Source organism: Cinclus cinclus, unplaced genomic scaffold (assembly GCF_963662255.1).
Source record: "Cinclus cinclus unplaced genomic scaffold, bCinCin1.1 SCAFFOLD_57, whole genome shotgun sequence".
Lineage (NCBI taxonomy): Eukaryota > Metazoa > Chordata > Aves > Passeriformes > Cinclidae > Cinclus > Cinclus cinclus.
Window position 1 is genome coordinate 115,544 of NW_026912266.1, and position 23,933 is coordinate 139,476.

General features: G+C 53.8%; 1 protein-coding gene across 1 annotated transcript; it reads left to right on the top strand.

Annotated features, from left to right (window-relative positions):
• Positions 1-234: 234 nt before the first annotated feature.
• Positions 235-4,152, top strand: LOC134057657 (zinc finger protein 239-like). Its single transcript, XM_062514627.1, has 3 exons — positions 235-698; positions 1,053-1,193; positions 1,380-4,152. Exons 2-3 carry the CDS (start codon positions 1,112-1,114, stop codon positions 2,294-2,296), a joined length of 999 nt encoding a protein of 332 aa, XP_062370611.1. The 5' UTR covers positions 235-698; positions 1,053-1,111; the 3' UTR covers positions 2,297-4,152.
• Positions 4,153-23,933: the final 19,781 nt, after the last annotated feature.

Here is a 23,933-nt window from a genome sequence, read left to right on the forward strand (position 1 = left end):
CCTCGGTCCCCAGGGCATGACACGGGGCTGTCCCTATCCCAGTCCCTGTCCCCATTCCCGGTCCTGTATTCCCGGTCCCTGTCCCCATTCCCTGTTTCCATTCTCGGTCCCTGTCCCCATTCCAGTCCCCATTCCAGTCCCCGTTCCCACTCCCGTTCCCGCTCCCGCTCCCATTCCCGTTCCCTCTCACCGCACGCCGCCGCCATCGCTCTGCCCACCGCTCCCGCCCTCACGTGACCAGGGAGAACCCCGCGCTGCTTCCGCACACCAATCACAGCGCGCGATCGCTCCTAGATTTGCATAACCACGCCCTCTGCTCCGACACCGCCCACCACCGGCTGTAGCCGGGTCTAGGCGCAGTTTGCTCCCAGTTTCCTCCCAGTGCTCCCAGTAAGAGCGGTACTGGCAGGGAGAGCGCTCCCAGTTGCTTCTAGGTGCTGTCAGGATCGTTACCAGTGCTCCCAGTATCACTTCCCAGTGCCGCGCGGGGCGCAACCGCTTTGCAATCCCCCAGGGCGGAGCGCGGCTGCTTTTGCGCGTCGGCACCGGGCCGGGCCGGGCTGGGGGAGGAGGAGCGGAAGGAAGAAGAGTAGTGGAAGGAAGAGCAGCAGCAGAACCGAGCGGCTCACTCGCTCGCCCGCTCTAGGCCGCAGCTTCCCCGACTTCCCCGGCATCACCCCTCCCCCCGGAAGCCGCAGGTGAGCTGGGAGGGGGAGCTCGCCCCAAATCCATCGTGGGGAGGTCTCCTGGAGGTTTCTTTGTGGGGCAGGAGATGTTTGGATCTTGCAGGACCCCGAAGCTCAGCCGGAAATGCCCCGGGAGGGATCTTGGCGGGTCCCACATTGCTATCGCTCGTTCTGGCGGAGAGGGGGCGAGATCGGTTCTGGGGATATCCGGGAGAGCCGTGGGGGAATACGGGAACCCCGGAGCGGGGAGAGCGCAGAGGGGCGATCCCGGAGCCGGGGGACCCCCGGCAGCCTGGAGGGGTGTGGGAGGTTGGTGATAAGCAGCCCCAGGCTCTCTGAGGCTGAAAGGGGCACTGGCTTGTCCAGCTGAACTTGGCCCGCAGGAACATAAACCCAACGCGCTCAACCCTTCTTTTCCCCCAAAAATGGATTTCCCATTCCTAAACCTTGGCCCGATGGAGGATGAGGCCGTGAGGAAGAAGAACATGCCCCCGGAGCCCCAGGCAGGTGAGGAGGAAGTCCCTGCCCCTTTCACCCTCTGTCCTGCTCCATCTCCCAGCCCAGCACGGCCCCCGGCTGCAGGACAGCCCCGCTGCCGACGCCGTCCTGCCAGGGACGTGCTGGGGGGATCTCCTTCCCCCTCCCTCTGGAACAGAGGCAAATCCCATCTTCTCCTTGTCTTTCCCCCTCTAGACAAGGAGCTGAGGATGGAGACCAGGGAGGACAAATCCCTGCAGCAGAACCTTGTGGAAGAGGCTGTTTGGAGCAGCTCCATTGCACAGGAAACCAGCGAGGAGGAAAAGCCCGGGAGATCCCACATGAGGATGGGCTGCAAACACAGTTCTTGGGTATCCGAGGAGGAGAACCAGGGCCAAAGAACCGGACAGAGCTGCAGCCAGAGCTCAGAGCTGGGGTTCCATGAGCATCTTCATGATGCGGATAAGCCCCACAAGTGTTCAAATTGTGGGAAGAGCTTCAGCAAGAGATCCTCCCTGATCTGGCACTGGAGAATCCACATGGGGGAACGGCCCTATGAGTGTGGGGAGTGTGGAAAGAGCTTCAGTACGAGATTCAAACTGATCCGCCACCAGATGATCCACACTGGGGAGAGGCCCTATGAATGTGACATACACAGGAAGAGGTTTCAGACCAGCTCCAATCTCGTCATGCATCAGCGGATTCACACAGAAGAGAGGCCCTTCCGCTGCCCTGACTGTGGGAAGGGCTTCAAATACAACTCCCGCCTTGTCTCCCACAGGCGCATCCACACTGGGGAGATGCCCTATGAGTGTGGGCAGTGTGGGAAGTGCTTCAGGACAAGCTCTGAACTGATTGTCCACCAAAGGATCCACACAGGGGAACAGCCCTATGAGTGTGATAAATGCAGCAAGAGGTTTCTGACCAGCTCCAGTCTCCTCCTGCACCAGCGCATTCACATAGAGGAGAGGCCCTTCTGCTGCCCCGACTACAGGAAGGGCTTCAGGCACAACTCCAACCTCGTCACCCACCGGCGCATCCACACTGGGGAGAGGCCCTATGAGTGTTCTGAGTGTGGGAAGAGCTTTTCACAGAGCTCTCACCTGACCAAACACCAATGGAGGCACCACTAAGGGAAGCCCTGCAAATCAAGTGCAGGAAGAGCTTCATGTGCTGCTCCAGCTCCATTCTCCATGGCAGGATCTGTGCTGGATGATGCCGAGTGACCCCTGGTGGGCAGAGCCCCGGTGATCCATGTTAGGAAGACACCTGGCTGGGCGGCTCTTCATCCTCCTGGCTTCCCTTGAGCACCTGGACATATCCACAGATCAACATCAGAAATCCATTGTGAAGAGCACGTTTGTCGACTTCTGACCCGAGAAAAATCTCACTCTTTGCATCTTCTGGTGGCATCAAGCAACACTGAATGGCCTTGGAGGTCTTCTCCAATAGAAATCCATCATTTTAATCCTTTCTGGCTCATGGGCATCTTCCACAGCCAAATGGGAACATATTGGGGCAAACCCCACAATTTTGGAGATGGTGGGGTGGAAACCCCTTCAAAAAGGGTTCTTCCCACCCAGCCAAGCATGTGGATGCTTTGCCAGCAGGGACACATAAATTCTTTTGTTTTGGCCTTGAAACAAAAAGGTTTCTGTTCATTCCTTTGAAAGCCCTGTAACTGGGGTGTCCTGGTTTGAAGGACAGGTGTTTGCCAAGGAAAGCAGAAGCTTCCCCTTGGACTGAAAGAAAATATGATTCTTCCGATTATTATAATTTCGGAATTAAGAGAGCTCTCAGGCAAAGATATGGGGGTAGGAATAACAGTTCTTTACTAGTATATTTAACAAGACAAACAAGAACAACAACAGCTATGAAATTACCCACAAACAGAACAGTAACTCAGTCCCAGTGTTTTTTGGCTGCAGGCACCTTTTCCCTGAGCTGCAGTTCCCGGTGCTGGGGGCGGGCGGCTCCCGCAGAGCTGCAGGAGGGCTGGGGGTGATGGCAGAGCTGTCCCAGGGGGAGAGAGAGATGGAGAGAGAGCTCTCCGCTCACGGTGTCGGTCCCGGTGCTCAGTAGAGTGCTGGATGGTGGTAGTTCACAGCGAGAAGACAGCCGGGCAGGGTCCGATGGTGGTTTCCCGACGCTGGGATGGGACACAGACGGCGATCGTCCTTCTCGTCCGAACTCCGCGGGAGAAATGGGCCGAGGCCCAGCCTTCCTCTTCCTCTTCTGGCTGTTTGAATCTCGCGGGGCTTGCTTCTTCCCTCCCGTCCCCTCCCCCTTGTCACCAGGGCCCAGTCAACAGGTATCTTAGCATGACAATGGGGAAAATTCCACAGAGGGAAAAAAAAAAAAGAAAGAACTAACCCTCAACATTATCCACCCCGAATTTTCCCCTACCATCATGCCAAATCATATTAAAAACCTTCAAATTATAGACATCCATACAGTTACAGATACAGGCACAGTATTGTAGGTAGTTCACCCTAAAACAATGTCTCCTTGGGGTATGCATCTGGTCTTTCCATCCCTTTGCATGATCCACCAGGTACACCCTGGCCCTTGAGCAAAAACCACCCCCCGAATTGGATTGTCTTTGCTGGAGGCAGGGTTCACCCAAACAGTTTTTCCTAGCATACCTCTCATATGCACCACTGGAACCTTGTCCCCATCTGGTGTTCTCAAGGGCTCAGACTGGGCAGGGCCTGCTCGATTAGTGGAACCTCGGGTGTTCACTAACCATGTGGCCTTTGGTAGATTATCTCTCAGTTTTTGAAAGTCCCCCCGCCCAGTGCCTTCAAGGTGGTTTTAAGCAGCCCATTGCACCGTTCCACTTTCCCAGCCGCTGGTGCGTGATAAGGAATGTGGTACACCCACTCGATGCCGTGTTCTCTGGCCCAGGTGCTTATGAGGCTGTTTTTGAAATGAGTCCCATTGTCTGACTCAATTCTCTCAGGGGTACCATGTCTCCAAAGGACTTGTTTTTCCAGGCCCAGGATGGTGTTGCGGGCAGTGGCATGAGGCACAGGGTAGGTCTCCAACCATCCAGTGGTGGCTTCTACCATGGTCAGCACGTAACGCTTGCCTTGGCGTGTCTGAGGCAGTGTGATGTAGTCAATCTGCCAGGCCTCCCCATACTTATATTTGGACCACCGCCCCCCATACCAGAGGGGCTTCACTCGCTTGGCTTGCTTGATGGCAGCACACATCTCATAGTCATGGATAACCTGGGAAATACTGTCCATGGTGAGATCCACCCCTCTATCTCATACCCACTTATAGGTAGCATCTCTGCCTTGGTGACCTGAGGCATCGTGGGCCCATCGAGCCAGGAACAACTCTCCTTTGTGTTGCCAGTCTAAGTCTATCTGTGACACCTCTATCCTTGCAGCCTGATCTACTTGCTCATTGTGTTGGTGCTCCTCATTAGCCCGACTCTTGGGGACATGGGCATCTACATGATGGACCTTTACGGGTAGCTTCTCTACCCGACTGGCAATGTCTTTCCACTCATCAGCAGCCCAGATTGGCTTTCCCCTACGTTGCCAGTTAGCTTTTTTCCATCTTTCCAGCCAGCCCCACAGAGCATTGGCTACCATCCATGAATCAGTGTAAAGGTAAAGCTTTGGCCACTTCTCTCTTTCAGCAATGTCCAGGGCCAGCTGAACAGCTTTGAGTTCAGCAAGTTGACTTGATCCACCTTCTCCTTCAGTAGCTTGTGCAACCTGTCGTGTGGGGCTCCATACGGCTGCTTTCCACTTCCGGTTCATCCCCACGATGCGACAGGAACCGTCAGTGAAAAGAGCGTAGCGAGTTTCATCTGCTGGCAGTTGGTTGTATGGCGGGGCTTCATCAGCCCGGGTCACTTGTTCTTGCTCCTCTTCATCGGCAAGACCAAAATTTTCACCTTCTGGCCAGTTTGTAATTATTTCCAAAATCCCAGGGCGATTTGGGTTTCCGATACGGGCGCGCTGTGTGATGAGGGCAATCCACTTGCTCCATGTGGCATCGGTGGCGTGGTGGGTAGAGGGGACCTTCCCTTTAAACATCCACCCCAGCACTGGTAGTCGGGGTGCCAGGAGGAGCTGTGCTTCTGTGCCAATCACTTCTGAGGCAGCTTGAACTCCTTCATAAGCAGCCAAGATCTCCTTCTCTGTTGGGGTGTAGTTGGCTTCAGATCCTCTGTAACTTCGGCTCCAGAATCCCAGAGGTCGGCCTCGGGTCTCACCAGGTACCTTCTGCCAAAGGCTCCAGGACAAGCCCTTGTTCCCGGCTGCAGAGTAGAGCACATTCTTCACCTCTGGTCCCGTCCTGACTGGGCCGAGGGCTACAGCATGAGCGATCTCCTGCTTGATCTGGGCAAAGGCTTGCTGCTGCTCAGGGCCCCAGTGGAATTCGTTCTTCTTCCGGGTGACCAGGTAGAGAGGGCTCACGATCTGGCTGTACTCAGGAATGTGCATTCTCCAAAAGCCTATGGCACCTAGGAAAGCTTGTGTTTCCTTCTTGTTGGTTGGTGGAGACATCGCGGTGATCTTATTGATGACCTCAGTGGGGATTTGGCGCCGCCCGTCTTGCCACTTTACTCCCAGGAACTGGATCTCTCGGGCAGGACCTTTGACTTTGCTCCTCTTGATGGCAAAACCGGCTCCCAGCAGAATCTGGATGATCTTTTCTCCTTTCTCAAATAATTCCATTGCCGTGTTCCCCCACACAATGATGTCATCAATGTATTGCAGATGTTCTGGAGCTTCACCCTTTTCCAGTGCAGCCTGGATCAGTCCATGGCAGATGGTGGGGCTGTGTTTCCACCCCTGGGGCAGTCGGTTCCAGGTGTACTGCACGCCCCTCCAGGTGAAAGCAAACTGAGGCCTGCACTCTGCTGCCAGAGGAATGGAGAAAAATGCATTGGCAATGTCAATGGTGGCGTACCACTTTGCTGCCTTGGACTCCAGCGCGTACTGGAGTTCCAGCATGTCCGGCACGGCAGCGCTCAGCGGTGGAGTCACTTCATTCAATGCACGATAGTCCACAGTCAATCTCCATTCTCCATCAGACTTGCGCACAGGCCAGATGGGGCTGTTGAAGGGTGAGTGGGTTCTGCTGACCACCCCTTGGCCCTCCAGCTCACGGATCATCTTGTGGATGGGGATCACGGCATCTCGATTTGTCCTGTACTGCCGGTGGTGCACTGTGGAGGTGGCAATTGGCACTTGCTGCTCCTTCACCTTCAGGAGTCCCACTACAGATGGGTTCTCTGACAGTCCAAGCAAGGTGTTCAATTGCTTAATGTTTTCTGCCTCTACAGCAGCTATTCCAAAAGCCCACCTGAGTCCCTTTGGGTCTTTGTAATAGCCATTCCTCAGGAAGTCTATGCCTAGAATACACGGTGCCTCTGGGCCAGTCACAATTGGATGCTTCTGCCACTCTTTCCCAGTCAGGCTCACCTCAGCCTCCAGCAAAGTCAATTCCTGTGATCCCCCTGTCACCCCAGCAATAGAAACAGGCTCTTCCCCCACATGTTCTGATGGTATTAGGGTGACCTGTGAACCAGTATCAACTAAGGCCCTATGTTTTTGTGGCTCTGATGTGCCAGGCCATCGGATCCACACCGTCCAAAAGACCCAGTTTTCCTGTGCCTCTCCCTGGCTAGAGGCAGGGCCCCTCTAGCACTGGTTATTATTTCCTTCCTGGGCATACATGTTGGAGGTTCCCTCAAGGGGATCTGACAAATCATCCTCCCTTTTGTAATACCCTGCATCTTGGTTATGGGAAGTTGAGGCTACCTTCACTTTAGTGGAGCTCCTTTGGTTAGTGTTTCCCTCCTTGAGTTGACGCACCCGTGCTGCCAGGGCAGAAGTGGGTTTCCCATCCCACCTCCTCATGTCTTCCCCATGGTCACGCAGAAAGAACCACAGGTCAGCTCGTGGGGTGTATCCTCTCTCCTTAGCTGGGGGACGTTGGGCTCTAACTCTGGGATCTGTGACTCGCACTGGTGCTGCACTGACCTTCCTCATCTCCTCCCTCACCCCTCTTATCTCCTCCTTGAACTCCTCTCTGAGTTCCCTAATCACGGCAGAGACCTGAGCCTGCATTGGGCCATTCATTATACTCTCAAAATTTCTGAGCTTATCGGCAACAGAACCCACTGTCTCGTGGTTGGTGTCAGCATTAATGGCTGCAATGAATGTGGTGTATTGAGATGGCCCCAGGTGTGCCAGATTCCACAACATCTGCCCTGTGCACCTGACCTTGTCGGGGTCATTGTCATGTTGTCCACCCGTCCCAAAGAGTACTTCCAGTATTGCTACTTCTCTCAGCTGTTGGATCCCCTCCTCAGCGGTTTTCCAGCACATTCTATGGTGGTGCTCCTGCATTCTCTCTCTATGGACAAACCTCTCTCTTACACTCATTAAAAGCCGCTCCCAGAGGGAAAGGGGGCCTCGTTCCCTTACGAATATGTGATCCACACCTGAGTCCTGGGTTAGGGGTCCCAAATTCCTTGCCTCAGTACCATCCAGCTGCACACCTGTACCCATAAGGTCCCAGACCCGCAGTAACCACGTTGTAAAAGCCTCACGGCCCCTTCGTACAACATCTTTACGCAGATTACGGAGACTCTCGTATGACAGGGACTCTGTGACGATCTCAACCTCTGGCTCCCCTGCTGGTTGTGAGGGCCCTGCTTTCTGATCATTATTATCTAGGTGCTTTGTTTTCACCTTAGACTTTCTAGTTTCCACGGGGGCAACTGCTGCTGGCTGTGAGTGCCCTTGCAGTTCAGCTGGAGCCTGGAGAGATGTAACATTTGTGGGTTCCACTGCTGCACCATCAGGTTCTCCCTCTTTAAGGCAGAGGGAGAGTTTCTCAAGAGCTGGGGAAAGGTACTCCTTCAGCATTTGGCCCATCTCCTTCACTAGAAACCCCACCCACTCTGGATGGTTCCTTTCTGAGGTGAGCTCTGGGGCAGAATCAGGCTCAGGGGCAACATCCTTAACCTCTGGGGCAGAATCCTTAGTCTCTGGGGGAGAATCCTTAGTCTCTGGGGCAGGGGCAGGGTCAGGCTCTGGGGCAGAGTCCTTAGTCTCTGGGGCAGAGCCAGGCTCTGGGGCAGGGCCAGGCTCTGGGGCAGGATCCCTATTCCTTGGGGGACGTATCAGGGTTGTCATCCAAGTCAATCTCCCCTCATCTCGGAATGTTAAATAGAACAGGTTTACAAGGCCTATTAGCAATGTCAGCCACTGTATGATATCATTACTGCTTAGAAGAGATTTGAACCCCTCAAAAGCTGGTGGAGCAGACCCAAAAAACTGTGTAAGGGGTTGGGACAAAATTTTCCCTGGTGTCATATCCTCACAGTATGTACCATTATTAAAGTAGCCCCAAAAACATACAGTTAGAGTGTGATAGCTCCGAATCCATGTGCCCACCTTCCAGAGGAAGTTAAAAATCCATGAATTTCTCACGTTATCAGCCCACAAAAGGAACTGGATAATAGTTACAGCAGCCTGAGTTATAGGACCCATGTTCAAGTAAGGGATTGCAAATGGGAGAGATAGAGCTGGGGCCACATGGAGCCCAAACCACGGTAAGCTGGACAACATGATGCCACCTAACACAAAACTGAGGTAACTCAAGAGCTGTTATTCCTTTTTCACCCTTTTCTCTCAATGCCCTCGGGCCCCACGTTGGGCGCCAAAATCTGTCCTGGTTTGAAGGACAGGTGTTTGCCAAGGAAAGCAGAAGCTTCCCCTTGGACTGAAAGAAAATATGATTCTTCCGATTATTATAATTTCGGAATTAAGAGAGCTCTCAGGCAAAGATATGGGGGTAGGAATAACAGTTCTTTACTAGTATATTTAACAAGACCAACAACAGCTATGAAATTACCCACAAACAGAACAGTAACTCAGTCCCAGTGTTTTTTGGCTGCAGGCACCTTTTCCCTGAGCTGCAGTTCCCGGTGCTGGGGGCGGGCGGCTCCCGCAGAGCTGCAGGAGGGCTGGGGGTGATGGCAGAGCTGTCCCAGGGGGAGAGAGAGATGGAGAGAGAGCTCTCCGCTCACGGTGTCGGTCCCGGTGCTCAGTAGAGTGCTGGATGGTGGTAGTTCACAGCGAGAAGACAGCCGGGCAGGGTCCGATGGTGGTTTCCCGACGCTGGGATGGGACACAGACGGCGATCGTCCTTCTTGTCCGAACTCCGCGGGGGAAATGGGCCGAGGCCCAGCCTTCCTCTTCCTCTTCTGGCTGTTTGAATCTCGCGGGGCTTGCTTCTTCCCTCCCGTCCCCTCCCCCTTGTCACCAGGGCCCAGTCAACAGGTATCTTAGCATGACAATGGGGAAAATTCCACAGAGGGAAAAAAAAAAATAGAAAGAACTAACCCTCAACATGGGGTTAAAATAAAATGTTGAAGTAAGGCATGGATGGGGACATGTGGCGGACAAGGACATGGGTGAGGTCATGGATGGGGACGTGAGGGGACACAGCCTTTCATGGAGACATAGACATGGATGGGGACACAGACCTAGCTGGGGACATGAAGGTACATGGACATGGGTGGGGACACGAACTGGGACAGCATCAATGCCACCAGCACCTTCATCTCAGCCATGGCAAAGCACTGCCTAATGCAGTTCCTGCCACCACATTCCCACCATCACTGCTGCAGTATCCCAGCTGAATGTCACCATCCACCAGGGCGGGAGGGTTGTCGACAAGTTGTTGTCAGGGCTTGTTCAGTTGGTGACAAGGGGTGTGGAAGCAAGTGACAGCCACCACAGTGTACCAGGGCCACCACCCTCAGGGGAGCCCAACCACCTCTGAGGACAGCGCAAATGTCAGTGCCACCAGCAGTGTCCCATGCAGGGTGTCACCAGTGGTGTCCTAGTGGCAGTGTCCCCACAGGTGTGGCAATGTTGTCCCCTGCTGTGTGTCCTGGTGGCACTGTGTCCCTTCCCCTCCATTTGTCCTCATCCTCCACTGTGGCCATTACCTCTGTGTGTCCCTGTCCCCTTCCATGTGCCCCCATGTCTCCTCCTATGTTCCTGTCCTCCACCCCTGGTGGGGCCTGATACTCCAAGGTCCCCAGCCCATGTCCTGCAGAGTCTCCCTGTGTCCCTCAGGATGTTTCCGTGGCTGCTCCTGGTGCTGAGTGTCTGCACCCACCCCAGCACACGTAGGGACACGCCATGACAGTTATGACACCCCATGAAACCTTTTCTCCTTGGATTTTGGGTCTTCCCCCCTTATTTTGGATACTTTCTCCCTATTCTGGATACTTTATCCCCTATTTTGTGTCTTTCCCCCTCTTTTGAGTCTTTACCATTTATTTTGTTTCCTTTCCCCTTATTTTGCTTCCCTTCCTCATCTTTTGGATCCTTTCCCCCATTTTCCATCCTTTCCCCTAAATTCAGGCACCTTCTTGCTTCTGGTACGTTTTTGGGTGCCTTCCCCCTCCTCCAATCCTCTCCGACTTCTTAAACCTCCTCAGCCCCCACACAGGTTGCCCCCCAGGCATATCCGCAGCTGTCCCATGCCACATGGACTGGGTGCTCGCCATCCTCGGCGCCCTTGAGTCTCCAGCCCGGGGCAACTCCCCCGGCACTGCCCCCAACAGCGGCACCCCCAAAACTCTGCCGTCTCAGAGCCGCCGAGCGGGTGCCTGGCCCTCGGCCCTGAGCACAGAGCTCTGCCCGGGGGCTCCCGGGGAAAGGCGGCGGCGCTCGGCAGAGGCCCCAGCCCGCCCAGCCCGCGGCAATTCCCCCGCATCGGGACAAAATCCTGCCCCGAAGGAGCCACTTACAACGTCCGTCTGCGGCTCCTCCGTGCCCCGAAGATCCCGGCAGCTGCCCCGCGCTTGCCAGGCGCTACGGCTTCCGCAACCGGGCACAATATTCACTTCATGCAATCTTTGCTATCTCTGCTTACAGGTGCAAAACCAGCTGCTGCTCAGACAGTCCCAGATCAGACTGAAGGGCTCCGACCCAAAATGCTGCATTCCGTTCTGACCCACCATTAAGAAATCCAAGAGCAAAACAGACAGCTCATTACAGAAAACCTTGCAAAATCACATCTGACAACATTTTGGTCCAAAATCGCAAATATGAACAGAAGCTGAGCAAGTCAGCAACGTTAGAAAACAAGCTTTGAGCATTGCGACTACAAGAGCTCAGGCAATGCATTTAATTGGAATCAGGCCTCTCTTTCTGACATGTGAGCAATGCCATCCAATTTCCCAAACCAGGGAAATGGGGGGTCCTGGCAGCTGCCGCTTCACACGCAGCAATGACACAGAATAGGGCAGGGAGAGCAGCTGCCAAACTCCTACCTTCTACTTGCAATTAAGAACTTTTATTCTGATGTCTAATAAAGCAACGATTAATAGTCAAAAAGACTAAAAATACCTGTACTAATTGTAACACAACTAAGAATAACTGTACTATTGATAGCAATAATAGAGCTAATAGCAATAATAAGAATTAATCATGGTAATAAAAACCCTACCACACTTATACTAGGTTTGCCAGGCCAGGTTTTGGTATGGGGGGTCTCTAAAAGCACCTTCTGTGAGAGGCTGCTGGAAGCACCTGCTCCTCCATGTCCTGCAGAGTCAACGCCAGCCGGCTCCAGGACGGACCAGCCGCTGGCCAAGGCTGGGCCAGGTAGAAATGGTGGGAACACCTTTGGGAAAACAGACTGAAGAAAAGCAGTTCTCGTGCAGTTGTAACTGTGGCCAGGGAAGAGCAGGGCGAGAACATGAGAGGAACAACTGTGCACACAGCCAGGGCAGGGCAGGAGGAGGGGCAGGAGCTACTGCAGGTGCTGGAGCTGATTGCCCTGAGATTCTGTGGTGCAGTCCCTGGTGAGGCAGCTGGGCCCCTGCAGCCCATGGAGGGCACAGAGTGCAGAGGTGCACCTGCAGCGCCTGGAGGGGCCCGTGCCAGAGCAGGGGGACGCCTGAGTGGAGGCTGTGACCCCATGAGAAACCCGTGCTGGAGCAGGGACCTGGCAGGGACCAGCAACCCGTGGAGAGAGAAGCCCACGCTGGAGCAGGGTCCTGGTAGGACTTGCGAGCCCATAGGAACGTGACCCACATTGCAGCAGTTTATGAAGAACTGCTGTCCCTGAGATGAACTCACCTTGGAGAAGTTCATGGAGAAGCGTCTCAGGGAGGGACCCCATGGTGCAGCAGGGGAACGGCTCCTCTCCCTGAGCAGCAGCAGGAGAAACAACATGTGATGAACTGACCAGAACCCCCATTCCCCATCTCCCTGCACCCACTGGGGGAGGAGGCAGAGCTGGGAAAGAGGGAGGGATGGGCAGAAGATACAGTTATCTTACTTCTCACTCTCCTGGTCTGATTTGGAGAGCAGTTAATTCAATTAATATCACCAATTTCAGACCTGTTTCACCCATTGTGACATTTGCTAAGTGATATGTCCCAGTCCTTATCTCAACCCAGTAAGCCTTCATTCTGTTTTCTGTCTCCTGTCCGTATCTGGAGAGGAGTGAGAGAGCAGCTTTGGTGGGTGTCGGCCATCCAGCCAGGGTCATCTGACAACACTTCCTTTCTCTCATTCTTTCTTTCTCTCTTTCTTTTCACAGGTCACTGTGAAGAGGTTGAGTGGTGCTTTGATGGAGGGAGTGAAGGTGGCAGGGAGCAGCAGGGACAGGAGCCACAGGGATGTGGCACAGGCATCAGAAGGGCCCAGGCAGCTGGCAGGGGCTCTCCCCCTGGCCCAGCAGCAGCCCCGTGCTGTGCCCAAGGCGCTCCCACCAGGGGCTGGGCCCAGAGGCAGGGGGAGACTCCAGTCCCGGGGGCGGCGTCTCTGCCCCGATCCCCGTCCAGCCCAGCCTCCCCCGAGTGCGCAGTGACCGCTGGCACGGCTGCACTGGACAGAGTGACCTGTGGGGACATTGAGAGCTGCCCCCACTGTGACACTGCCCTTGGGATTTCACAGGCACCAAACAAATCACAGCCAGCCCTGCTCCTTGTGATGTCACAGGCACCAGAGCACATCACAGTCCTGCCCCTTGTGATGTCACAGGCTCCAGAGCACATCACAGCCCTGCTCCTTGTGATGTCAAATGTGGAGGCCCATGGCTTTGCCTTAGAGGAATTTCCCTTGAGTGGGCTGTGATTAGCTTATCTCAACCCTCCTAGAAGGATGCTCATTAGGTTAGCACACCTTTTCTTGTCATGGTGAGCTACTGAATAGCTTCTCTTATCCCACCATGCCCTAGTATCCATGTTAATCCTTTGTAACCAATTGGTCTTTCCCCCTTGCTCTCTCCCATAAAAACCTCAGTTATTTCCCTCAGTTCTCTAGGGAGCAGTCGTTCCTGGCTCCCTTCACAGAGCTGCTGAATAATAAAGGAATCTTTGTGGAATTTGCCATAAGACGCTTCCCGTCTCTCTGTCCCTGAGGCAGCCTGGGAAAGCCTTGCAAGCAGAGCTGGAATCGCTGAGATTAAATCACTGACCAGAGCTGATGACTTGTGGCCACAGCTACCCCTTCCTGAGGCTTATCCAGTGGCCAGGAGAACAGACAGAAGATCCCCTAGAAGGCAGTTCCTTGCAGGACTCTCTCTCTCTGGGAAGGCTGGCAGCTTCCTGGGTCTGAAGCATTGAATCTCAAAAGACCCCCTACCAGCCTTCAGTCACAGGTACCAGAGCACATCACAGCCCTGCCCCTTGTGATGTCTCAGGCCCCATGAGTGCCCCAAGTGTGGGAAGAGCTTCTCACAGAGCTCTCATTTCACCAGATACCAAGATGCACCACTGAGGGAAGCCCTGCAAGTGCCCGGAGTGCAAGAAGAGCTTTGTGCCAGTCTAAGGTTGCAATGTAAGATGTTAACCACAAGTATATATTCTATCACCATCTGTTAAAAGCAGGTGGAGCAGTGTTCCTTCTCTCTTCCATGACCCATCCATCATAACTCCAGGGGGCAGGGGGAAATATCTTCTGTTAATAGGCCAGCTGTTAAAGCCAGGTGGGGTAGTTTTGTTTACCCCTTTCAGGACCCATCCTTTGTCCAGGAAGGTGTGATAATTGATAAAAGATTCGTGTCAATCATAAAAGTAGTGGGGTTTGTATAAACCAGAATACTTAGGTCTGAAATGAAGCATGGACATTAGATAGAGAAAAATAGAGAAAAATATATATGATTAAATCATTCTCTTTAAATACCCCTGTTATGAATATTGTGTTTTTTAGTAAATTGTATTCAATACCAGTTTGCAAAATGAGGATTTCCCACAGCCTGAAAGATTTTGCAAAATCAGATTTCCTGCCTTTGTGTAATCAATTGCAACCTATCTGCTAAGACCAGACTTCCCACTTCTGCTGTTCTTTATCTACCAAAACCAGATGGTTACTTGACAAATTGTCCGGAGATTTCACAAGCGGTCCCATGGATGTTTTTTTGACCACCACCGCTTACCTGGTAGAATTATGACAACAAAAAAAATAACAGTTATTGATTACTACGAGGAAAAACATCCTATAAAAAGGAGCTGCAAACCAAGGTTTGACAGAGCGTGGAGTGGGCGCTGACCCCTCACGTTCCCCAGCGCTGCTTGCTCCGTCTATATCAAATAAAGCAACTTAAATTTTGCTAAATATGGAGACTTTCTTTCTCATTTATAACAAAGGTATTTTCTGTTAATAAGCCATTAAGTCTCGCTGCATGATTAATCAAATTACATCATCCCATTTGAAATGCCCCACCCAAGGGGAAGAGCCAAGCATTTCCTACCTAAATAAAATCTAAAATTTGAAATATCACAGCAACCTTTTCCCACTAAATTCCTAGAGAAAGACCAGAAAGACCAGGCCCAGCTTCATCACCAGTAAATCTTAAAAAAAAAAAAAATCAAAAAGAACACACCCTTCTCCAAAATCATTGCTTCAACAAAACCACATCTGTCACTCCAGTAAAACTATAGCCTGCATGTAATCAGACTGCTACCAACACTGTGACCAATAGGGTGTCAGGTTGCATTCTAACTCTATCAGTGTTTTCTTTTTAATATTACTATACTTTTAATTTTCCCAGTAAAAATCTGATATTCCTATTCCCATATCTTTGCCTGAGAGCTCCTTAATCTCAAAGTTATAACAGAGAGAGAGAGAGTTTACATTTTCCATTTCAAGAGAGGCTCCTGTCTTCCTCAGCAGACACCTGTCTTTAAACCAAGACTGTGTTCCTCCAGCTCCATCCCCCATGGCAGGGTCTGCATTGGATGATCTCCAGTGACCCTGGGTGGGCAGAGTCCTGGTGATCTGTGGTGCCACTGATCCGTGTTGGGGAGACACCTGGCTGGGGGATCCACATCCTCCTGGCTCCCCGTTACCTGTATTTTCTTTGCATTTCTCTTTGTCCTTTCCAAACACCCAAAACTGGGGCAGAAATAAAGATGTTGAACTAAGATGTGGAAGGGGACATGGGGGGATCTTCCAGGGGATGTGGGGGATGCTGGGTTCGTGGGACTTCAGGGTTCCTCAGAGGGACTTGGGGGTTGCTCAGGGCTTTGGGCACTGCAGGCCCAGCAGCTCTGTCGGCACTGGGACACCCTGGCAGAGTTTCTGGGGCAGCTGACCAAGGACCCCCTGCCCTGGAACTGTCCCCATGTCCCCCCATCCCGGTCCCTGGTGTGCCTTGTCCAGGATCCCCCTGTCCCTGCTGCCAGCTCCCTTGCCCCCAGCCCATTCCCAAGTCACCCCACTCCTGCTCCCATGCCAGTTTGGATCCCATTCGAGGTCTCATTCCCTGTCAGTGTCCTGAATTCTCTGTCTGGTTGCCTTTCCCAAATTCCCAGGCCCATATTCCTTGTCCTGTTCCCACTGACATATTCCCAGTTCTGCTCCAGTTCCATACTTCCATTTCTATAGTCCCTGTCTTGTTCCAAAGTTCACATTCCTAGTTCTGCTCCCGTACTCAGGTTCCCAATCTTCCTAATCCACATCCCATATTCTCTCTCTGGTTGCTCTTTCCATATTCCCTGTCCCATACCCATGTTTGCATCCCTGGTCCCACTCCCGCTTGTGTCCCGTATTTGGGGTCCATTCCCAGTCACTGTCTCCAATCCCAGTCCCAGCCCTGTATTCCCGGTCCCATTCCTGTATTGCCAGTCGCTGTCCTTATTTCCAGTCCCTGTTCCCCGGTGCCCTTTCTCAGTCCCCACCCCCATTCCCGGTCTCATTCCAGATCTTGGTCTCCATTCCTGGTCCCATTCCCAGTTCCATTCCCAGTGCTGTCCTGTATTCCCAGTCCCATTCCTGAGGGCCGCCTCTCCCATGGGGGCCGAGGGTTTCACAGCTGGGGCTGCCGTGCCACATGAACCCTTCAGCCCTGCTGCTCTCCTTGGCCAGCTGCAGAGAGTACAAGGCTTTGGGCATTGCTCAGAGGCCCCCAGCTGGCCACAGCAGCCCATCCTGCCAGCACCCCTGTGCCTCAGAGCCCTCCCTCATAGTGGGGCCATGCAAGGGCCATGGGCCTGCACGAGGCTCCTGTTCTTGACACAGGAGCAAGGCTGCAGCTCCAGCCTTGGGGCCCTGGGCCGCAGCAGCCCAGGGCAGGCCCAGCTGCAGAGCTCACAGCCCCGGGGTGTTTCACTGGAACACTTCTGAACACTAATCCCCATCCCATATTCTCTCTCTGCTTGCTGCTCCCACATTCCCTGACCTGCTCCCATATTCCCATCCCCGCTCTCATTCCCGGTTCCTGTCCCGTATTCCCGGTCCCATTCCCCGTCCCATTCCAAGTCCCCATTCCCAGTCACACTTCCCGTTCCCGAACCCGGTTCCCATTCCCCGTCCCCATTCCCGGTTCCCGTCCCCTCTCACCCGACGCCGCCGCCATCCCCAGCCCCCCCCCCCCCCCCCACGTCGATCCTCACGTGACTGGGGAAACCCCGCGGTCCTCCCTCCCACCAATTACAGCGCGCGATCGCTCTGGATTTGCATAACCATGCCCTTGTATGTGGCCCCGCCCACCGCCGGCTGCAGCCAGTGCTCCCAGTAAGAGCGGTCCTGGCAGGGATAGCGCTGCCAATTCCTTTCTGGGGCTCTCAGTATCGCTTCCAGTGCTCCTAGTATCGCTCCCAGTGCCCCGCGGGCGCAGCTGCTTTGGAATCCCCCAGGGCAGAACGGGAGGGAGAGTAGCAGCCGCAGAAACACGCAGTTTTCCCCTCAGGCAGCAACTCCCTCGGCTGCGGCAGCATCACCCCCCCTCGGACTCCGCAGGTGAGCTGGGAGGGGAAGCTCGTCCCAAATCAGTCGGCGGAAGGGTCTCCGGGAGGGGTTTTTTGCAGGGCAGGGATCTTGCTGGACCCGGAGCCGGGGGACCCCCGGCAGCCTGGAGGGGTGCGGGAGGTTGGTGCTGAGCGGGCTCTGGGCTCCCCGAGGCTGCAAGGGGCCCTGGCTTCTCCAGCTGCCCTCGGGCAGAGGGACCATCAAACCCAGCGTGCTCAGACCTTGTTTTCCCACAAACCAGGATTTCCCATTCCCCAACCTTGGCCCGATGGAGCAGGGGAAGGAGACCAGGAAGGACAAATCCCCGCAGCAGAACCTCGTGGAAGAGGCCGTTTTGAGCAGCTCCACGGTGCAGCAATCCAACGGGGAGGAAAAGCCCTGGAGATCCCGCATGAGGAGGGGCTGCAAGTGCAGATCACGGGGATCCCAGGAGGAAAGACGCGGCCAGAGCTTGGAGCTGGTGGTCCATGAGCAGCTTCATGATGGGAAGAAGCCCCACAAGTGCTCAAAAGTTGGGAAGAGCTTCAGTCAGAAACTGGAGAATCCACATGGGGGAGCGGCCCTATGAACGTGGGGAATGCGGAAAGAACTTCAGGATAAGTTCAGAATTGACTGTCCACCAAAGGAGCCACACAGGGGAGAGGCCCTTTGAGTGTGATAAGTGCTGGAAGAGATTTCAGAGCAGTTCTGATCTGCTCAAGCACTATCGCATTCACATGGATGAGAGGCCCTTCTGCTGCCCTGACTGTGGGAGGGGCGTCAAGCAAAACTGCACCCTCGTCAGGCACCGGCGCATCCACACCGGGGAGACGCCCTACGGGTGTGGGGAGTGTGGGAGGAGATTCTCACAGCACTCTAACTTGATCATACACCAACAGAGTTTCCACTAAGAGAAGCTCTGTGAGTGCCCCGAGTGTGGGAAAAGCTTCATGTGCTGCTCCAGCTCCATCCCCCATGGCAGGATCTGTGCTGGATGATCCCCAGTGACCCCCAGTGGGCAGAGCTCCGGTGATCTGTGTTGCCACTCATCTATGTTGAGAAGGCACCCGGCTGGGGGCTCCACATCCTCCTGGCTCCTCGTGGCCTAGATTTTCTTTCATTTCTCTTTGTCGTTAAAAACACCCAAAATCGGGGTAAAGTCATTGTACTAAGGCATGAATCAGGACACGTGGTGGACAATGACATGGGTGGGGAAATGGGAGACGTGGACATGGATGGGTACATGGCCATGGATGGAGACGTGGCAGGACAAAGACATGGGTGGGGATGTGTGAGGACATGTAAGGACACAGCCCTGGGTAAGGGGACATGGACATGAGGGTACATGGACATGAGTAGGAACATGGGGAATATGGATATGGGGGGACGTGGATGGGGACATGAACTGGGATGGCATCAATGCCACCACTTGTGCCACCACAGTGCCACCAGCACCTTCATCTTGGCCATGGCAAAGCGCTGCTCAATGCAGTTCCTGGTGGGAGGGAGTTTGGGGTCATCTTGGGACTGACCGTGGGTCTTGTCCACTCTGCAGTGAGGAGTATCCCTGGCCAGGGAGTCTGGGATGGATGGGGGCAGGAGAGGTTAGACACTGGTCCTGATGGACACCAGAGCCATGGATACCAGCTGGACACTGGTTCAGATGGACACCAGAGCCATGGATCCCACTCTGGATGGACAATGCTCTGGGTAGATCCCAGCTGGACATTGGTCTGGACAACCCTTGGTCCTGCAGACCCCCAGCCTGGCCAGCCCCCAGCACAGATGATCACCAGCCTGGCAACGCCCTGGCCAGCCTCACTGATCCACCAGCCCATTCCAGTTGCCCCAACCCCAAACACCCCAAAATAAACCCAGTATCAGAACATCAGCTCTGGGTAGTCCCTGCAGAGTGAGGAGGAAACTGAGGCATGAGCTGGGGGGGGTGAGTATGGTGGTGGGAGGGGACTTCAGGACCTAGGGATCCACCCTGGAGATTCCAAAACAAGCACCCAACCCCCAGATTGTCACCGCAGGATCTCAGGCCCCTCAGCTGTCACACCAGGGGGACTCCAGGAGCCACCGTGACTCTGCAGTCCCCTGGAAGGGTGACCCGTGGTGTTCTTCTGGTGTCACCAGTGAGTCCACCGCAGGAGAAGGAGGAGGAGGTGAGGATGTGACTGAAACTCCTGCCCGTTTACATGGGGAGGTCGCGACAGGAACTGGGGCCAAGCACAGGTGGAGCAGTGGAGGTACCACGGGGGGTCAGGGGGGAGGGGAGGACATGGGGACAGTCCCCAAGGTCCCTTCAGGGAATGCTGTGGCAGGGGCAGTGTTTGGGGGGGGGGGGGGTGATGTGGGGTGGTGCAGCATCCTCAGGATGATGCAGGGAAAAGGAAATGGTCGGGAGTGACCCCAAAAATGTTGCCACCACCCCCACCTCGGGGATTGCACAGAGAGGGGGTCCTGCGGTGTGACCAAGCACCCCCTGACTGAGGGGCACCCCAGGGTGATAAAGAGGTGGTCAGGGGTATCCCCAAGGTGTAGGGGGGAAGGGAAGTGTGGTTGGGGCGCAGCAGAAATGCCTCCAGTCCCTCCTGCACTTGGGGCACAGGGGTAGCGGGACACCTGTCACCCTGTCCCCAGCAGGGGTGGAGGCTGCGGGAGGCTGGCATGGGTGGGCAGGAGAACCCAAAAATTTGGAACCCCTGGGTGGTCAGGAAATTTGGGACCCTTCAAGGTGGGGATTCCAGGCTGGGGATGCTTCCCACCACCACCCTCAAATCCAGCTCCTGGACCCACCCAAATTATTCTCCCTACCCCATCACTCCCAAATCTGTCCCCAAAATGCCTCCCCTGTCCCACCAACACCAAATCCAAGCCCAAAATTCCTCTCCCCATCCCACCAGCCCCAAATCCAACCCCTGGTCCCCCCAAAATGACTTCCCGCATGATGCCGCCAGCAAATGCAGCTCCTGGACCCACCCAAATTATTCTCCCTACCCCATCACTCCCAAATTCAGTCCCCAAAATGCCTCCCCTGTCCCACCAACCCCAAATCCAAGCCCAAAATTCCTCTCCCCATCCCACCAGCCCCAAATCCAACCCCTGGTCCCCCCAAAATGACTTCCCGCATGATGCCGCCAGCAAATGCAGCCCCTGAACCCCCCAAAATTGACTCCCCGCCACCACACATGGAGGTGTGAGCCCCCCCGGACACCCCTGAGCCCCCCCCGCACTACTGAAGACCTACAAGTGGCACACTGTGGCCGTCACCACCCCAGGAGGGGACCCCAAAAGGGGCGGGGGGTCCCTGGGGAGCCAGCGCTGGGAGCGGCTGCAGGGCTGGAAACGCTCCTACAGCCACCCCGACAGCGACAGGGCTGGTGACAGGGGTGTCCCCAAGGGCAGCGTGCACTGGGCGCTGATCCAGAGGGTGTTTTCTGTCCCCTCCAAGGTGTCCAAGGAGCCGTGGGGTCTTGAGGGGACACAAGGGACAAGGCCATCCCTGCAGCTGTACCTGCGCCCTGTGGGCAGGAGGAGGGGACACGGCGACAGCAGTGCCAGGGCAGAGCTGGGGACACAGGATGGGACAGTGTAACTTTTTGTTGTGTTCCCTGCCGTGTTGTTGGGCAGGGGAAAGTGACAAGGTTTGTGAGCGCTGGCCTTTCAGGCACTTAGCTTCATGGTTTCTCACAGAAACCTGTAGTTTCCAGCCGGCATAAAAAGACCGGGAGAGCAGCTCAGACTTTTTTCCACAGGCTTTATTATTGTCCGTGAAGGGGTCAGGCTACAAATCCAAAGATAGGGGATCACACATGTACTTTTATAGGTTTTGGGGGGATCACAAGTAAACCAATGGAAAACAGGGTAAACACATTTTGGCTAACTACATTATCTTTCTTTGTTTGGGACAACCAATTATAAAGAACCAAACCCAACCAGTAATATTCTAAAAAGATAGGAAGAGCTTGCATTTTTATAACATGAGTCATTCGAAGCAAGTAGTTTTTCTTATCTCAAAGGAGGTTCCAGGGGACTGTTGAAGGGCTGTTTGCAGAGAGATTCATCTCCTCTACAGGGCAGGTGAGTTATTCTGGAGTGGAAGTTGAGTGCTGGATGCTGAAGTAATTTCAGAGAAGTTCAGAATGTGCTGAGTTGGAAGGGACCCATCAGGATCATTGAGTCCAACTCCTGTCCCTGCACAGGACACCGCAACAATTCCACTATGGTCCTGAGAGCACTGTCCAAATGCTTCTTGTCCCAAGACAGAATTGGGGCTGGGACCACTTCTCTGGGGACCCTGTTCCAGTGCTCAAGCCCCCTCTAGGTGAAAAAGATTTTCCTAATCAACCTAAGCCTCCTCTGACTCAGCTCCAGCCATTTCCTCGAGTCCTGTCCCTGCTCATGAGAGTGAAGAGATTGCTATTATCCTCTGGACACTCTGCAATGGCTTTATGTCTTCTCTATGTTGTGCTGTCCCTCAAGGTGAGGCCACCCCAGTGCAGAGCAGAGCATGACAATCCCCTCCCTGGCCCGGCTGCTGATGCTGGGCCTGCTGCCCCAGGACATGGTGGCACTTTGGACTGCCAGGGCACTGCTGACTCATGTTCCACTTGCCCTTGGCCAGGACCCCTGGGTCCCTCCCCACAGCTGTTCTCCAGCCTCTCCTTCCTGGTCCATACACCAAGGCAGGGGTGCCCCATCCCAGGGGCAGAATCTGACACTGCCCTTGTTAAACTCCACAGTTGGTGATTGCCCATCTCTAGCTGTGAGGTCTCTCTGCAGAGCCTCTCTGACCTCCAGGCAGGTGACGGCTCCTCCCAGTTTAGTGTCATCAGTAAATTCACTGATTATCCCTTCAAGCCCTGTGTTCAGGTCCTTAAGGAAGATGTTGAAGAGCTGGGGCTGGCAGTGGAGCCCTGCAGAACCCACTGGTGACCACTGTCAGTGTGGTGTCACCGCAGTCACTGCCACCCTTGGTGCCTGACCCCTGAGCCAGTTGCTTGCCCATCCCACAATGTGTTTATTCAGCTGTGTGCTGGACACTTTGTCCAGAAGCATTCTGGGAGACACAGTACCAAAAGCTTTGCTGAAATCCAGAAAGATTCCATGTGCTGGCTTTCCTGCATCAACTGATGTGTTTTACCCTGTTGTAGAAGGAAATCAGACTTCACCAGCAGGACCTTCCCCTCATGAAGCCATGCTGACTCTGACTGATGCCTGTATTGTCCTCCAGGTGTTTTTCAATACTTCCCAGAATAAACTTTTCCATTATTTTATTTGGTATTGAAATGAGACTGACTGGCCTGGAGTGTCTGGGGTCCCCCTTCTTGTCCTCCTTGACATTTGTACATTTGCCAGATTCCAGCCAGCTGGGACCTCTCAAATCCCAGATGTGAGCTCTGTGTATACTTTGATTACTCCAGGGGAAGCAGCCTGCTCACACCCGCATGTCTGAGCTTCTATTCTCCTCAGGCAAACCCACTCTGAGGGCAGCAATGGTTAAAAGAATAATTAAAAATACTTCCCATATACAGGCACAAAGTCATTGCAGATAAAACAATCTTTACAAAAGCTCTTTAAGGTGAGACTCACAGGGCAAAAGTGGACTGCCGTGAAAGTCAGGTTGGAAAAAAAAAGTCTTAGTCATGTCTGTATTTAGTATAAAATCCCAGTTTCAGGAGAAGTTGAGGAATGTGTTATTCCAGAAGGAATTGTCTTAAGTAGATATATTGTACTTGTTCTTTGCAAAGCAAAGGAGTCTGTCCCATTCTGCTGTTTAAATTAAACTGTCTGATTACATTTCAGGGATTTTGGTGGCTTGGAAACAGTTTGGTGCAATTTTGTGAGCATTCTCTTTCTGTGCATTTCAGCCCTATGTTTGAGGAGCAGTCTCCTGTGTTTTCCTGTAGAAAGCAGGCGTTATTTGGCTGGATGTGTGGGGCATAACTCCAGCAAACTCACACAGTGATAATAGAAAATGCTTCTGTTTTTATACTCTATTTTATATACATATTCACTGATTTTCCTGGAATAAAGATACATATTATAATCCTTTCTCCCAAAATCATTAACATATTTAATGTCCATCATGTAGATGCCCATGTCCCCAAGAGTTGGGCTAATGTGGAGCACTGACACAACGAGCAGATAGATCAGGCTGCAAGGATAGAGGTGTCACAGATAGACTTAGACTGGCAACACAAGGGAGAATTGTTCCTGGCTCGATGGGCCCATGATGCCTCAGGTCATCAGGGCAGAGATGCCACCTATAAGTGGGTATGAGATAGAGGGGTGGATCTCACCATGGACAGTATTTCCCAGGTTATCCATGACTATGAGATGTGTGCTGCCATCAAGCAAGCCAAGCGAGTGAAGCCCCTCTGGTATGGGGGGCGGTGGTCCAAATATAAGTATGGGGAGGCCTGGCAGATTGACTACATCACACTGCCTCAGACACGCCAAGGCAAGCGCTACGTGCTGACCATGGTGGAAGCCACCACTGGATGGTTGGAGACCTACCCTGTGC

What these genes read in the sequence shown, in the direction of transcription:
- LOC134057657 (XM_062514627.1), top strand. Translation starts at nt 1,112, where the DNA reads ATGGATTTCCCATTCCTAAACCTTGGCCCGATGGAGGATGAGGCCGTG. An exon ending in GCCCCCGGAGCCCCAGGCAG is followed by an intron (nt 1,194 to 1,379) that starts GTGAGGAGGAAG and finishes TTCCCCCTCTAG; the next exon opens with ACAAGGAGCTGAGGATGGAG.